The sequence below is a fragment of the Protopterus annectens genome, chromosome 8.part0, assembly GCF_019279795.1.
Source record: "Protopterus annectens isolate FY-2018-M chromosome 8.part0, PAN1.0, whole genome shotgun sequence".
NCBI classification, from domain to species: Eukaryota; Metazoa; Chordata; order Ceratodontiformes; family Protopteridae; genus Protopterus; species Protopterus annectens.
Window position 1 is genome coordinate 577060661 of NC_056741.1, and position 17613 is coordinate 577078273.

The 17613-nt window shown below is 39.6% G+C and overlaps 1 protein-coding gene across 7 annotated transcripts in view; it reads right to left on the reverse strand.

Annotated features, from left to right (window-relative positions):
- ADAM15 (ADAM metallopeptidase domain 15) overlaps positions 1-17613 on the reverse strand; it is a 1588574-nt gene that overhangs the window by 579765 nt on the left and 991196 nt on the right. For all 7 annotated transcript variants that reach the window (XM_044080074.1, XM_044080071.1, XM_044080076.1 and 4 more), the window contains exon 12: positions 5066-5243. In XM_044080074.1, the coding sequence (XP_043936009.1) occupies positions 5066-5243 (178 nt within the window). The remainder of the gene's footprint in view (positions 1-5065; positions 5244-17613) is intronic.

Sequence of the window (17613 nt, forward strand, 5' to 3'; positions counted from 1 at the left end):
AAATTCTTCTGGAGGTGAGGCAGAATGAATGGAGTCTTCTGCATCAGAATCCTCATAAGGTGAGTACGGGCCTTCCTGATGGTCCGAAACATCTGAACCATCCAAGGAGTAGTCAGAGGACAGAGGTTCAGGGGGTTCAGTCCTAGGCCTCTTTTCAGGAGGGAGTTGTGAGGCCCTGTCTGGGTGAGGATGGGTTCCCCTGATCAGAGAAATAAGGTCCTCAGCAAGGCTGAGAATCTGGGAACTTGAGGTAGGCCTGTGAGAGGGAGCTTTTGAAGGTAAGGCCTTGGAAAGTTTGGCTGCTTTAGCCATGGAAAAGGCCTTGATAGACATAGAAGCAGGGGGTCTAGCTGCCCCACGTGCAGGAGTAGAGATGTCCAACGGAATAGTGTCAGACAACTCTTGTGTGCCTGCTACTTCAGCAGGAATTTCTGTAGCCGACTCAGCCATGGCCTGTGTGGCCTTGGTTATCGGAGGCATGCTTTCGGCGAAGGAGAACCGAGGTCTCGGTTTCAGCGAAACCGAGACACTCGTAGGCCTAACCGTGGTTTCAGCGAAACCGCGGGCCAGTGTCGGTCCTTTTCTTGCGTTTTTAGCTAAATGTGTAGTCGGAGTCTCCGATGGCATTTTATATGCAACAGTGGTGCCAAAAAACTCTTCTGCAAACTCCGACCGTCGTCTAAGAGTCCGTCGGTTGAAGGAAGCACAGGCTAAACAAGCTGATACGTCGTGGTCTGGGCCTAAGCAAGGAAGGCAGTAAGAGTGGAAATCCTTATGAGGTATTTGTTTCCCACAAGTTAAACAATTATTTACTTTGTCTGACATCGGCTGAGGCAAGAAAGAGTCCCCAACGGGGTACTTAGCTTTTTAGAAGTCTTCGATACGCTGAAATCTCTGGATATGACCGACCGGCACTTGCGAACAGCTTCTGCTTCTGGCACCTCACGGCAAGAAAGACTGAGGAAAATGGTGTCGGCTGATGCCTTTATACCCCAGCAGCTATGACGTCGGGTGAAGTGCGACATCAGCTGAGGCCAGACCCAGACTTTGGAATCTGGCCAACCGAAGGGCTGCCTGAGGCAGGACAACCCATTTGTTATGACTGCAGATGCATCCTTGAAGGACATCTGGGTGGAGTTCAGTGTTTGAAGGTTGCCAATGCCTTTGTTTATAAGTTCCAAGATAATACGTTTCATGGCCTTGCAGATCAGGCTTGTCAGACAGATGGGGCGGTAGTTCCCGGGATCCAAGGTGGATCCCCCCTTGTGGAGTGGGATAGCTGTAGCTGTGCGCCACTCAGTGGGCACAAAGTCTGAGGTGAGGCTATGATTAAACATGACACTTAGGTGAGGTGCCAGTTCATTTTGTAGTTCATGTAGTACACAGCCCGGGATGTCATCTGGTCCTATGGATGCTGTATTCTTAGCTTTGGAGAGTACTATTTCTACCTGTGTGACCATTATTACCAGAATTTGGCAATCTTCCGGTATTGAGATGGGCCTGTTTAGGGGGTGTGGGGGGGTGAAGTTGGCAGTGAACTGATTTGCCAGGATATTGGCAATATCTTTGAGATCAGTATATTTAATGCCATTCTATTGTAGCTCAGAGCAGATCTGAGCATTGCCATTTAGATTCTTGACATAGTTATAGAATGCCTTGTGGTTGTCCCTGAAATCTTTGGCAATTTTATTTTCGTAACTAGCTTAGGCTCCTCACTAAAAGAAAACAGGGTGCAAGTAATATGTCCTTTGCTGACCGCCTCAAGGCCCTATCCCTGTATTCTGTCTCCTATAGGCTTTTGAGGGGAGATCTATGCCTGGCACAGAATGCATCGTCAGATCCCACTCTGATGGACCTCCTGCATATCCAAAAAACAAACAGTACCAGAATTACCTGTTCTAAGGACTTAAACTTTGCTTGTGATATAAACAAGCACCTGCTGGAGAGATAAGTATGTATCCCAGAGATTACCCAGTCTATGGAACAGGCTCCTCATCCATGTGAAGCAGAGCTCCTCCCTAACCCAATTCAAGTGCAACTTGGACAAATGGATGGGAAACCGGAAATTCATCACTGGGTTTGGCATCTATGTCTCTAATGCAAACAGGTAACCTGTAAATGATTCATCTCCCAGGCCATTGCTTATAAAGGGTGTCAGAAATTGTCAGAGATTCAGGATGCAAGGCTAGACATAAAAAGGCCCTTGGGGTCATTATTCTAGTAAACAGACCCTTACTCACAGATAAGACAGGAAGAAACTTAAAGGGGCTGTTTGAAAAGGGAGAAAATGTCTCTAATAGCATGTTGACAACATGTACTCGTAGTTGTGGAGCTTGCAACCAGTGATCATATATTTTAGAAAAAGACAGCACAGAAATTGACTGTTGGGAGACCAAAAACTATATTTGATTAAAGGAAGTTGTGGCACAAAAGGGGTAATATACAATGTAATATGCTCCACATGTAAAAACGTTTACATCGGGAAAACTGAAAGGCAGCTGTGAAAGAGAATGTATGAACACATTTATGATATTTCAAAGGAAAACATGAGAAATTCTCTATATAGGCACACCCTGTATTGTGAAAACTTCACAAAATTCAAGTTTGTATTATTAGAAGTTGTCCCACTAAACAAAAGGGGAGGACAATGGGAACTCCTTTTAGAATACAGGGAGTTTTATGTGGCAGTTGAAGCTCAACGCAACTGCCCACCTGGGTTTAAATGAACAGATATCCATATTTCCAGCTCATAAAGTGAACACATTTAAATTACAAGGAAACAAAATGTTTTACCAGTTGTATTTATGTATACATACATATTTAGTCAAATATGAATAGAACTTTAAAGGACTTTTTACTTTACAAATAAGTCAATGTTTATAACAAGTTTATTCTTTAATACAAAAGTTTGTGCCTTACACTAGGTTTCATGTTTGTTTTCCTGTTTTTAAATTTTCAAATTTATACATATATTGTTTACCTTGTGTACAAACATTGTTGTTTTAAGGAGACAATTAGTTACATTTTTTGATTTGAAATTTTATGATTGAATGTTTCATAAAACACAATTGAAGAAACTTTACTGCAGAAGTGATTTTAAAATGAACTGACAGGGTTCTGATGAAGTCCTGATTATTAAGAGGATGAAAGTGCTTAACCCATTTGTTTTATTAACCTATTTTGGATTTACACTGGCTAGTGACTATTCGCTATTGTACTCTGACTGTAGAAAGTACAATACATCTTAAAAGTCAGTCTGTTTACACTACATGGGCTTTTTATTGTTTTATGATATATTTTTAACCGGGAAGGGTAATGTGCCTCAAATTAATGAGTTTGTAATCTATTTAAATTTGACCACTGATTTTTTTTTCAGCTTTATATTTAATTATTCACAGGAGTTTATTAATTACTGAGATGTAACGTTACTGAAGGATACTGAAGCATGTATTTACAAATCAAATTTGTATAGAAAGCTGACTTCTTCAAAGAATTTTTTGCATTATTATAACACCCATCCATACCATCAAAAACAGAGCCTTGTTAAAAGGGAAAATGGTTAGAATTTCTAGAATATTATCTAATGATGTCCATTTTTAACAGAAATTAATAAACTGATATGTTTTCTATTACAGGTCTTCCACCTAGTATGCTACAAGATATTAAGAAAAGAGGTGTGTATGAAATGGACAAGTAGTCCCCCCCCCCCATTTTGGGGAAAGGGATAAATACAGAAGTGAATAATGAAAATAATACAAACAATCACAGACACATCATAGTCATTAAATATGGCATTGGTTCAAATGCCATCAAGAATATAGTTAATAACTGGCTACATTAACAGAGTGCTATGTGAAGGTCCTCAACGCACTTTTAAAAGACATTTGAACTTGAAGAAGTTGGAAAGGGGTAATCCTTGTAGCCAAGCAATGAGCTCTCTTAGAAATAAGAGGGACATGTTAAAATGTGGATCATGCCAACAATGTAAACATATTTTTGAGGGACAGACCATAAAATTAGAGACAATATCTTTATAATTTAAGTTGCATAAAACTTGCGATTGCTACATGGCTAGAGTGCTCTACATAACCTTTTGCAATCCCTGTCATTAATTTTCATAGGTAAAACTGAAAGTATTTATGAACATTACTATGAAATACAATGCCAACAGCAGAATAACACTTTATACAGACATAAGCAAAATTGTAGTAGCAGCAATAGTTTTTTATTCATTATTACAGAACATGTGTTACCTAACCTTGGAGGGGTGCCCGGGAGGATACTTTGGAGTATCTTGAGTTATTGTGGTAGCTAAGACTAGATGCAAGCACCCCACCAGGATTAAATGACATGCTGTTGTTACACAGTGTGGTTAAACTAACAGCAGCTAAATTATAGAGATGCTAAGAAAATTGTATTTTTATGGTGACAATTTTTTTTTAAATAATTTATGTGAAGTAAGTACTTTTTTTGTTTTTTTACTTGTTTAATTTAAGGAAGTCATATGATTTTTAATTGTCTAATTGGATCATTTAGTTGCTTAGTATTTAAGCACAGCCAGAAGGATGAAGATTTGTTCTGAAAAGTCCTATTTTTACAAGGGACAAAAGCACTCAACATTTGGTTATTAAAAAAAAAGTTTCAGCATCAGTTTTGTGGCTTGAGTTCTATTTTATTTTTTTTTTTTTTTGAGGCACTGACATACATTTAATACACAAGACTTGGTTGGAACCTTGGACGTGTTTTGGTTTTGTGTTTGCTTGCTGAGGTTTTCTCTCTTGTTGCAATTACTCTTTAAAGTAGCTACTTGCCTTTCAATATAACCTGACCTAAATGTATAAAGCTATACACAATCAGAAACTGAAGCATGACCCAGCAACAAACCCAATGAAAAAAGGCACAGAACTGCACAGCGAAGTCATAAAATGCCCAAATTAAAGCAGCAAATCTCATACTCTGTACGAGCAGACCAATGTCATCATTCATCCTTAGTGTAATAAGGAACCTCATTAATGCAGAATGTTAAAGAGAAAGGGATTCAGTGTAGCTGTCCACTCTTACTTACATCAAGAAGGCCACAATCACATTCTTCGCCCTTCTCTACATAGAGGTTCCCACATCGTTGCTTTCCATACAGGGTGTCTGGTTTCGGAACATTAAAGAGACACATTCCTCCACCTTGTCGCAGGCTAATTTCTAGGTCATGTCTGCTGCAGTCACTGAACTCCAGGCCAGGTCTGAATCTGGGGAAAAAATAAGCACACATTAAAGTACATGAATTCTAAAATACATTTCAAAGATAATTATTAATAGTGGCAAGACTTTTGGCTAAGCTTTATGAAGGCTCTATAGGCATTAATGTACTATGAATCCATAAATATAAAACAGCAAGTTACCAACAGCAAAAATATTAACTATCAAACAGTACAGTACAGAAAAAAAGATTCAACTAATTCACTAACAGAAAGGGGAAAGTAAGAATTCTCAACTTCCATACAGTCCAGAATAAAAAAAAAATAAACACAGTATTTATAAACTAGTACATCAGATGGAGGAGCCTATTAAGGAAGTTAAGAAAAAAAGTCCTGGAATATTTCACAAAACATATTTCATTGTTACAGACAAAAGTATAATGGCAAACATTTGCCAGTGATGAGTCTATGCTTGCATCAGTGAAAGCCTACATTAGAAGTATCGGGGAGAAATAATAAGCTGTTAGGTAGGAATATTACAGTGGATATAAAAAGTTTACACACCACTGTTAAAATGCCAGGTTTTTGTAATATAAAAAAATGAGACCACAATAAATAATTTCAAAACATTTCCCACCTTTAATGTGACCTATAACCTGTACAATTCAATTGAAAAAAAATCTGTTAGGGGAAAAAATATAAAAAATAAAAAAACGTACAATACTCTGGTTGCATAAGTGTGCACACCCTTAAACTAATACTTTGTTGTGTGTGCACATCCTTAAACTAATACTTTGTTGAAGCACCTTTTGATTTAATTACAGCATTCAGTCTTCTTCGGTAGGAGTCTATCAGCATGGCACATCTTGACTTGACAATAGCTGGCCACTCTTCCTTGCAAAAGTGCTCAATCTGTCAGATTGTGAGGGCATCTCTTGTGCACAGCCCTCTTCAGGTCACCCCACAGATTTTCTATTGGATTTAGGTCTGGGCTCTGGCTGGGCCATTCCAAAACTTTCATTTTCTTCTGGTGAAGCCATTCTTTTGTTGATTTGGATGTATGCTTGGGGTCATTGTCCTGTTGAAATGTGAAATTCCTCTTCATCTTCAGCTTTCTAGCAAACGCCTGAAGGTTTTGGGCCAAAAGTGACTGGTACTTGGAATTCTTCATAATTCACTCCACCTTGACTAAAGCCCCAGTTCCAGCTGAAGAAAAGCAACCCCAAAGCATGATACTGCCACCACCATGCTTCACCGTGGGGATGGTGTTCTTTTGGTGATGCGAAGTGTTGTTTTTGCGCCAAACATACTTTTTGGAATTGTGGCCAATAAGTTCAACCTTGGTCTCATCAGAGCATAACACATTTTCCCACATGCTTTTGGGAGACTTGATGTATTGTTTTGCAAGGTTTAGCTGGGCCTGGATGTTTTTCTGTGTAAGAAAAGACTTCCGTCTTGCAACCCTACCCCATAGTCTAGACATATTGAGAATATGGGAGATTGTTGTCACATGTAGTACACAACCAGTATTTGCCAGAAATTCCTGCAGCTCTTTCAGTGTTGCTGTAGGTCTCTTGGCAGCCTCCCTGACCAGTTTTTGTCTTGTCTTTTCAACAATTTTGGACGGACGTCCAGTTCTTTGCAACGTCACTATTGTCCCATATTTTCTCCACTTTTTGATGACTGTCTTCACTGTGGTTCATGGTATATCCAATGCTGTGGAAATTTTTTTGTACCCTTCTCCTGACTCATACCTTTCAGCAATGAGATCACTTTGATGCTTTGTAAGGTCTCTGCGAACCATGGCTTTTGCTGTAGCAGGCAACTGACTAAATGTCAGGAAAGTCCGACTAGGACAGCTGAACTTTATTTGGGTTTAGTCAGAGTCTCTTTAATTGATGGCAGCTGTGTACCCAAGAAGACTGAATGCTGTAATTAAATCAAAAGGTGCCTCTACAAAATATTAGGTTTAAGGGTGTGCACATACAACAAAGGGTGTGCACACTTATGTAACCAGCAAATTGTACGGTTTTTATTTTTTATATTTTTTTCCCCTAACAGATGTTTGTTTTTCAATTGAATTGTACAGGTTATTGGTCACATTAAAGGTGGGAAAAGTTTTGCAATGATTTGTTGTGGTCTCATATTTTTATATCACAAAGCCTGGCATTTTAACAGGGTCTATATTATATAAACGAAGCATTAAAATGTCGACTCACCTTTGATCGACCTCTATTTCTCGAAGCTGCACAACACTGAAAGGCCAAATTATCGATTTCTTTCTAAGGTGAAAGAAATCGGTTGGACATTCTTTTAAATCTGCCCTTTTCCAGACTGTAGTGTGATCTCGGAGTTAGTATATTTAGTTAGGGGGGGTGGGAGGGCACAGCTTCCCACACTGGGGGGTGTGGGGGATGCAGCCCCCCACTTTAATAGTGTTTGTTGTAATGCGGTGTGTGTGTTTGGGCTACCGATTTCTTTCCCTTGGAAAGAAATCCTTGATTTGGGGGTTCATTTTGTGGAGTTTCGAGAAAAAGGAGTCGAACAAAGGTAAGTCGACATTTTAATGCTTCGTTTATACAATACAGACCCTTTTAACAGGGGTGTGAAAACTTTTTATATTCACTGTATATGTGGATGGGGACTGGAACCTCATTTGCAATAGCAAGGACGTATCATGAGGACAAAGAAAGGAAAATATAATAGAAGAGGACAGATTTCTGAAGACATATATGAGAATATTTGGTGTGGAAGATGTGAATTCATTAGCAAGAACTTGGACAGTATTTACATATTATTATCCAAGAAATAATAACTGGGCTAAACTAGACAAAGCTAGTTTTCACAGGAGCATGTGTATATAATTGACAGCTTTTAGACCCATCCAATAACTATATCAGATCATACAGCAATAAAAAACAAGATAAAGACACAGGGTACTGATGCAAAGATGACACACCAGCACTTATTTATCCTTTAAAAAGACGGGAACTTAAGTAATGGGTAGTGGATATTATTTGAGAAGTATTAGGAAGACAAAAATTACTTTAGAAACCTAGCTAGTGGATAATATGAAAATTAAGTTTTAAAGCATGGCATAAATAAGACAGAAAGAGATATAAGAAGTGGTACTGCAGAATGAGAATCTCACAGAACAAAAAGTGGAGCACCTGCAGAGTGCTAAAGGGGAAATAAGGGAGCATTTGGATAATGTAGATGCATTTACAAAGGCTGCTTTCAAGCAACTACTCTTTGATAACTCTAGATTGCAAAAACCTTTTAGCACAATGACTTTGCAATATAAATAACTAGACATCCTGCAGGGGTAATAGAGATATTTTGGAAATTTTTATGAACATGGGTATAAAGCACACAATGTGAAAGCCAAAAGAAGACACAACTGGGAATATTTACGAAAGGCCTAATTATGTCAGCATTGGGGAAAAATTATGTTCAGTAGTTAACAGCTAAGATAAGAGATAAGATAAAAATGCCAATGTATAAATCGATAGGGGATTCCATAGAAAGAAGCAATATTCCCATGGAAATCTGGAAGTTATGGTGAAGACAGTGGTAAACATCTGAAAAGTCAACAATCTTTGTGTGTCTGTGGGGGGCATCAACACCTTGAAAGAAAGTGATCATGACTTTATTACCAAAAAAGGGTAAAGAACCATCAGATTTGGCTTAATATAGAATTGTTTCAATTTTAACCTCAGATTACAAAGTGTTTATGTTTATACTAACAAAGAGAACAGTAAAGGTGTAACAAATGTTAATAGATAAAGATCAATGTGGCTTCTTGTGATAGCAGGTAAGCAGCTGACAACATTAACAAAACATGGACTGTACAGGAGAAGAAGAGTGCAAAACAAATGCGGCCATTGTTGGTGGGTTTTGATGCAGAAAAAGAATTTGATAATTGTCATATGGGATTTTATGAGGGCAGCAATGATAGAATAATAGGGTTACTAACAATATGAAGGGTTGGAGGCAGGGATATCCTGCTTCCCCAATGCTACTGGCTTTATACTTACATTCAATGGCAAAAAAATAAAGGATTCACAAATTAAAGAATATAACCAGTATGGTAATCAAGAAAAGTAAGCATCATTTGCATACTGTACCATTCTATCCTTGATAAATCCAGAAAAGGATATGTCAATGCTGCGGCACATTTTGAGACAGAGTCAAGTCTTTTGGTGATATAAAATAAATGAAGACAGAACAAAGACTGAAGTGGAGGACTAGATATCCACATTTGGAATGGCTCAACAGTACCCAGAGTTATGGGGATATGATAAGATGAAATATTTAGGTGTATGAATTAAAAGGTATTCTGTTATGGCAACTAAGGTTATTTGGAAAGAGGCTACACAAAAGATAATACAACAATTGAGACACTAGAATCCTGATTATGGATACAGATAGTAAGACAAAAGCAGTGAATAATGATTTAGTTCCGTTAGCTTTATATACTGGTCAGTCATATTTTTTTAGCAACAACAGAATAACTTGTGGACAATAATTACTAAAAAGTTGAATAAATGCATTTGGGGGAGGGCAAAAGTTTAGTGGAATAAGTTGATCCTCTCCATATAATATGGTGATTTAAACTTATATGATCTGAATGGATACATTACAGCTATATGGTTAAGGCTCATATACATAATACAACCAGAAGGTTATAAATCAAAGTAGAATAAAAGGATGTGGGATGCTGAAATGGGAGAGGTTTAAGAAACAAGGACAGGGTAGGATTTTGGATATAGATTCTAAATGATAACAACCACCTCACAGAATATTATATTCATAAAGATGCAGAAAGTATTCTAATAACTTAGCCAACACAGGAATGGGGCCTCCGTTGAAAATGGGCTCTTCTCAGTCGGACTTTCCTGATAAACAAATGTTAAATAAAATAAAATAAATAAATATTGTCAGAGATGACTGCCAAGTAGGCTTAGAGAAAATAGGCAAGTGGGGCAGGAACTTACTAGAGAGAAATGGCAAAGGAACCAAGGTACTGGGGGCAAGTAACTAGAGAGGAAAAGGTAACATGGTAGGATAAGACCAAGAAGAAGTTTGGACTGCAGATTAGAAACTGTCTTTACTATCAGGGATTGATACCAGAGTAAATACAAACAGAAAGGGATAGGGGAGTGGTAAGTGAAAGACCACCTCTTGCAGAGTTTTTAGTCACGTTTAGAACAGAAGCTGCTGATTAGAAAGGGACAATTAGTAGAGCATATAAAATATTGCATAACTATAAAAAACAGGTGAGGAAAAACTGGGAAAAGGCTAGAAAGATAACTTAAAATGAACAATGAAAAGACATCTGTATGAACAAGTCCAAAAAGTTTAGGATTTTTGCTTAGAATTGTTTGCAGATACTCCAAGCAGATATTAGAAATTTTTTCATCAAGTAAATAGCAAACACTGCAGGTGTAATGGAAAAGAGAATGAGAACAGGGAGCATGTTTGGGGGGGGGTTATATTAGAACATCGAAGTTTCACAACTTCGAATGTTCTAATATCGACCCCTATTCAGTGAAAGCTGAGAACATCGAACATGCAGAACAGCAATTTTTTTCCTAGGGAAAAAATTTGCTGTTCCGAAACACATACACACAACACAAGCACACCAAACAAACAGCAATCCACACACATACACCTAAAATCCTACATCTAACCCTACACTAAACTGTACAAACACCACTAACTATCCACTTACCTTAATCCAAACCCTAACCCTAAGGTCCGTCACTATCGCACACTCACCTCACCCGTGCCCTAACCCTAACTCACCTACCCCGCCCTAAACCTCACGTCCACACAATCGCACACTTACCTGACCCGCACCCTAACCCCAACTCACCTAACCCGCCCTAACACTCATGTCCACACAATCGCACACTTACCTAACCCTCACGTCCACACAATCGCACACATACCTAACCCGTGCCCTAACCCTAATTCACCTAACCTGCGCCCAATAGCACACTTACCTGAACCTGACCCGTAACTTCCCACCACAATGCTGAAAACAGCGAAGCAACAGAAATGGACAACCAAATTCTTTCCCTAGGAAAAAATTTGGTTTTCTGTCGCTTCGCTATTTTCAGCTTTTGCTCAATAGGGGTCGATATTAGAACATTCGAAGTTGTGAAACTTCGATGTTCTAATACAGACCCATTTGGGAGTGTAACAAGTTGGCAGATTTTTTAAATTACATACAGAGTACTCCGTCAGAAATGTTGGGGGAGAAATGTCTGTAAGGAAATGATTTGTCTGAACTGGGACATAGGATCTGAATTGCCTAAACATATTGAGGCAGTACTATGCTTACTGCTACTGGCTGCCAAAAATACAATCACTAGAAAATGGAAACCAAAATCTAAGCCACCTGTACTTGAAGTAATGAATGTTGTAGGAGCTTAAAGGACTGGTGGGATCTTTAGAAAGGGAAAGGGAAAATTACTCAGTAATAAACAGAATTTGTGAGAACTTTACACTTCTCTCACTCCCAACCAGCCCACCAAAAATACCCTCAAACATAACCCCCTCCAACTATAACTAGGGATCATGTACTGGCTGTGCTCGCTAAAGCAAAGAACACTGCCTCAATGGGCCCTGATAACATTCCACGATGCCTACTGAACAGTCTAAAATACGACTTATCAGGACTCTGGGAGTCATTATTTAACTACAGTCTTAAACATCTTTGTGCCACATGAATGGAGGACTGTGACCGTCATCCCCACTCATAAGGGAGGGCCTTCAACAGATCTTGAAAACTACAGACACATTAGTCTGACTACTCTTATTGACAAAGCCATGGAAAGAGTTATCATGGAATTATCAACAAAGACATAGGAGACCTCCAGACACTGGATCCATCCGAGTTTGGCTTTGTCAAAGGAAGATCAAGCTTAGTGAATTCTGGTGGACATCTTTGTAGCGGTCATTAAGGATGAGGGGAAAACCATCCATACTATCTATCTAGATCTGGCTAAAGCATTTGATAGAATACCCCACTCAGGCATTATCAACAAACTTACGGAACTAGGTATAAACAAACCCCTTTATAACATTCTGGACAGCTAGTAGGCGCACTGATAAGACTCTGGCAGTTAGAAGTGGTGAGGCAGCCTCCACAAAGAGATGCATCACCAGTGGAATCCCCAGGGCTTTGTGCTATGCTCACTCCTCTTTGACATCTTCTTCTCAAATGTCAAAGGCCTCTGGATAACAAAGTTCAAAGATAAATGCAAACTGGGAGCAGTCAATACATCCCCCCTAGCCAAGAACACCCTTCATAAAGGTCTAACACAAACACTTGGTGCCAAAGCCATGGCTTAAAACACAATACTAAGAAATGTATTATAGTACCTATTGGGAAGTCAGCCACCCCAGGTAACTACATCATCAATAAAACACCCATAAAAGTCGATTCATTAGTCAGGAATCTGGAAACTCATATGGACAGTAACCTAGACCAACATGTATCCCAGGTAGCAAGAAAATCCTTCTATGTTGCTCAACTTATAAGCAAGGGCATGGCATCTAGGTCCTGAGAGTTCATCATACTAGTATAGTCGGCCCTCATCAGACCCATCATTCTAGTATAATGCTCCCTTCTGTATGTATCTGACCAGACACATGCAGCAGCAGGAATATCCACAAAGGTTCCTTACAAAAAGAATACAGGGAGTATTCACAATATCTTAACCTGATCGCCCCAAAGCCTTGTGTTTTCAATTAGTATCATAAAGACTTCTGACAAGTGATCTTTGCCTGGTATACAAGGCATCCCTGTTTTGATTAACCTTTTGCACATCCAACGAAACAAACAGCATCAGAACTATTTGATTAAAAAACTTAAATTTTACTTGTGACATAAATAGAATGTACTGGAGTGACAGATATGTTTCTTAGAGAATTCCCATTCTCTGGAGCAGGCTCCCCATCCATGTGATGCAGAGCTCCTCCCTATCCCTATTTAAGCACAACTTGGACCAACAGATGAGTAATCAGAAATTGACCTCTGGTCTGGCACCTATGTCTCTGATGGAGAGAGGCAGTCATTAAATCACCCCTACATAAATCAAATTATTATTGGGTCACATTTGGGATGCATGGCTAGACTTACAAGGACCCCAGTAGTCACTAACTTAGTATTCACCTATGAACCTATCAGAATGATGTTCAGCAAGTGGAGTAAGGTTTAATGGAAGACAGAAATTTAGCAAGTTGTGTAATATTGGAGTGAATAATAATTGTTAAAAAGAAAGAAAACACATATAATGTATAATGCATGAATATGGAAAATGTTAATTTTCTTCTATTAATGCATTGTGCCTATGTCTTCATTGAAAAGTATTTAACACAATAAACAGTTACTCCCCAGTTCATGACTAAGATGTGAAAAGATTTATGTGATCTTATTACATAAGTGTATACTTACACCAATGTATTCAGGATTACATACGAATCACACATATGCATTCATTAGATTGAGTTAATTCATCCAGATAATGACAAAGTTTGTAAGACAAATCATCTACTTTGAATTCTACCACAAACATTTTGTACAGATGGTATTTCTCTGCTTGAAAAAGGCCAACAAAGAAACAAAAAATATAGTTGTGTAAAATCGTACAGTAACAGTAGATAGCCTTCTCTTCATTGTTGCAATATTCTTTACATAAGGGATCTCCTGCCAAAGACATCTTAAAGCCCAGCCAGAGCCTTTAGATCTTATAGGTGCCATATATCACATGCATGCTCCCCATGCAAGGTACAGGACATAGGGCATAAAGGTGACATACAGATGCAAACATTCAGAAATGCATTGCTCCAGTAGGGAAAGAGTATCCGCAGGTATAAAAGAAAAAATTTACAGAAGGAAAAGGAAGCAAAAGCCCCTCGGCCAGGAGGGTAACCAAAGTACAGGGGGGCAAGGGCTAGCAAGGAGGGGAGAGGAGGGAGAACTCAAATACTGCAACATGAAGAGAAAGACATCTACTGTTACTGTAAGATTTTACACAACTGTACTACACCCTTTCATGTCCCTGTTGTAGTATTCTTTACATAAGGAAGAGCACAACAACCAAGAAAAAGAAGGCGGCTAGGAGGAGGATGGCACAGAAGAGCCCTTTACAAACCCATGCAGAATAGCTCTGACAAAACCTGCCCTAGCCCTGGAAATAACATTCAATTTATAATGTTTAGTGAGCATATGAACAGAAGACCAAGTAGCAGCCTCAAGGATGGAATTGATGTCTAAACCATTGAAAACGGCACCAGAGGAGGCAACCACCCTAGTAGAGTGTGCCTTTTCAGATGAAGAAAGACAAAGCTTTCTAAGATAAAAGGAAGCTTCTCTGTTCATCAGTGAGAGTGGTGAGCTTTGAGCAGCCTATCTGTTGCTGGAGGAGTGACTTCAGCTCAGAATCTGTAGTTTTATTGGCCATTTTGGGCCATTTCTATCCCTTTCATCTTTCTGTTTAAAGACTCGTGTTTGTGCGTGTATTACCTCAGCAAGATCCTGCCGGGGTGTCATGCAGAGTTCTACAGCAGCAGAGAAAGAAAAGGGAGACTTTGAGTGGATTAAGTATCTCTGTTTTGCTTTTTATTGCTTATTTTCACTAGCCACACTATTCCGAGTGTTTTCTAATAACTTTGCAACTTATTAACTGTTTTTTGAATTCTGATACTGTTTGCACTTTAACTGATCATTTTCAAGTGTTTTTCAACTGTTGAACTGTTGAGGGCTACACAGAAGTGTGATAGCCATTTTTCTGCTTTAAAAGTGTTTGTTTTACTGTATCTGCTTTAATTTTTGAAAAAAAAAAAAAATCCTCTCTCTCTACTTGTTTCCCACCTTTCTATACCCAGTAGAGTCCGGTTTTCAAATTTTGCTGAATTCTGGGCTGTTTTGCAGTTTCTGTGTTGCCCAGAGCTTACTAAGATAGAAGTAAGCTTCTCTGTTCATCAGTGAGAGTGGTGAGCTTTGAGTAGCCTATCTGTCATTGGGGGAGTGGTTTCAGCTCAGAATTTGTAGTTTTACTGGCCATTTTGGGCTATTTCTATCCCTTTCATCTTTCTGTTTAAAAACGTGTGTTTGTGCGGTTTTGTGCATCATGCAGCACCGTTTAACTAGGGTTAAACTATTTCTGGTGCCAAGTCTGCTCTTCTAATTTTCCCTTAGAACTAGCAAGTTTTCTAGTTTTAGCACTCAAAACTGTTTCCTTGTGCTCAGCACTTGTTCAAAACTCGTTGCAAGCACAAAATAATCTACAAATTACTGCAGCACTCACCTTTCCTCGCTTGTTAGGAGGAAAACAGTTTTTAGTACTTAAATTAATAAGCACCTATTGAAGTATGTCTAAGGGTCAGCTCCTGGTATTTTCCCCTGTCCTCCTGATGAATCTGGGCATCTTGGGGCAATGTAGCAACTGCCTCGTGTACACAGACAACCCTCTCCTCTTACAACCCAACATTACAACCTGTGAGAGATGCACTTATACAGCCAGACTGGAAGCAAAGCTCTCCAGCCAAGACTGTACTAGACATTCAAGAGTAGAAGGTAAACACCTGCACAACACCACACTTAACACATAGTCCACCAAAACTTACACAACCTAAACCCACACATAGGTAACACAAAACACACACCTACATTCGCAGAGGCTCTCAATAAAAATCTGCCCAAACAACAGAGACCTCCAAAGCTGAAAAGCAAGCAACCAGCCCCCTCAACACTACCCAAATGACACACAGCCCACAAAAGCAGTGTGCCACTCAACCTCAGCTCATAAGGCAAAACAACGTACCCAGCACACTAGTCATATGTGACTCTAAATCAGGCACACTGATGTCCCACTCACTAGGCTAAACAAGGAGAAAGTTGCTGTCAGCTGCCTGCCGGGTGCCAGGATCCGCCACATAATGCAAGCACTCAAATCACTCCACAACAAGTACAAATATGACTCTGTCATTGTCCATATTGGTGTGAATGACCTGAGACGTACCTCCCTGAACTACATGAAAAGAGACATTGAGGAGCTCTTGGATCATGTAGCCCAGGCAGGTATGACCCTAGCCCTGAGTAGCATCCTGCCATTGCCCAGAATGATACCGTAATACAAGGACAAAATGATTGACTTCAACAATTGGTTAAGCTTCTGGTGTCATTCTAAGGGGATCCAGTGTTTGTCTGTCTGGGACATGATCGACTGACCACGATGCTTTGCCAGAGATGGCCTGCACCCGTCGCCCCTGGGATTCTGGATATTGGCTAAGGCTCTTGCCACCCCTATAGTGCCTTTTTAAGGCAAGGTTCAAACGACAAACTTATCACTGTAGCAGGTATAAGCATGCAAAATCTGAGGGTAATGTACTCAATGCTAGAAGTCTAAACCTCAAAATGCACTCACTCGAGGCACTCCTTAAAATGGAGAACATCGACATCTGTGCAGTGACGGAGACTTAGTTCAAGGCTCCAGAGAGCATGTCTGCATTACCAGGCTACAACTCATACCACACCTTTCGGCCACCTAACCTGAACTGAAACACTAAAGGAGGAGGCGTGTCCATATTCATTAAGGATAACCACACCTCCAGGCTAGTTGCTCAACATAATGCATCCGAAATTATTCAAATGCAACTAACACTGGGCAAGACTGTAATCCTGGTTGTAGCTTGTTACAGATCCCCCGCCATGCCCCAGGATGCCCACTCCATGTTTCTTGATATATTGTGTAATATTAAGGTACAGCCTAATACCCTACCAATGGGCAATTTCAACTATCCCACCATCAACTGGGAAAACTACTCATGGATTAACTCATTTGCTCAACGCTTTCTGGAATTCATAAATTCCAACGCCCTGGATTAGCCTGTCCATACCCCACCAGGGGCAGCAATATCCTAGACCTGGTCATTACCAATATGGGCAACCTATGTTCCACACCACAGGTAAACTCCTCGCTGGTCAGATCCGACCACAAGCTAATCACCCTAGACATCAATATCCTGCCACCACCCCCATTAAGGAAACCACCATAAAAAACTTCTCCAAACCAACTTCATGCTTCTTAAGACAGAAGTGGCAGGCTTCACGACACCCATACAGACAGAAAATAGAGGTATGACTGCTGAATCCTATACAAATGCACTGTATAAGCACATACACGAGTGCATGGATCGTGCCATCCCCAAAAGAACCAATATGCTATCCTCCAAAAAAAGGAAGCCAAATCGGTGGTTCCCTGCCATAAACAAACTCTACTACAGAAAGAAGAACTGTTGCAAAAAAAGAGTAAGTCCCCTGATTGCAGGAACTCCCTGGTCAGCCTCAGTAAGAAGCTGAGATCCTTCATAAAATCCTCCAAAGCTAGTTACGAAAATAAAATTG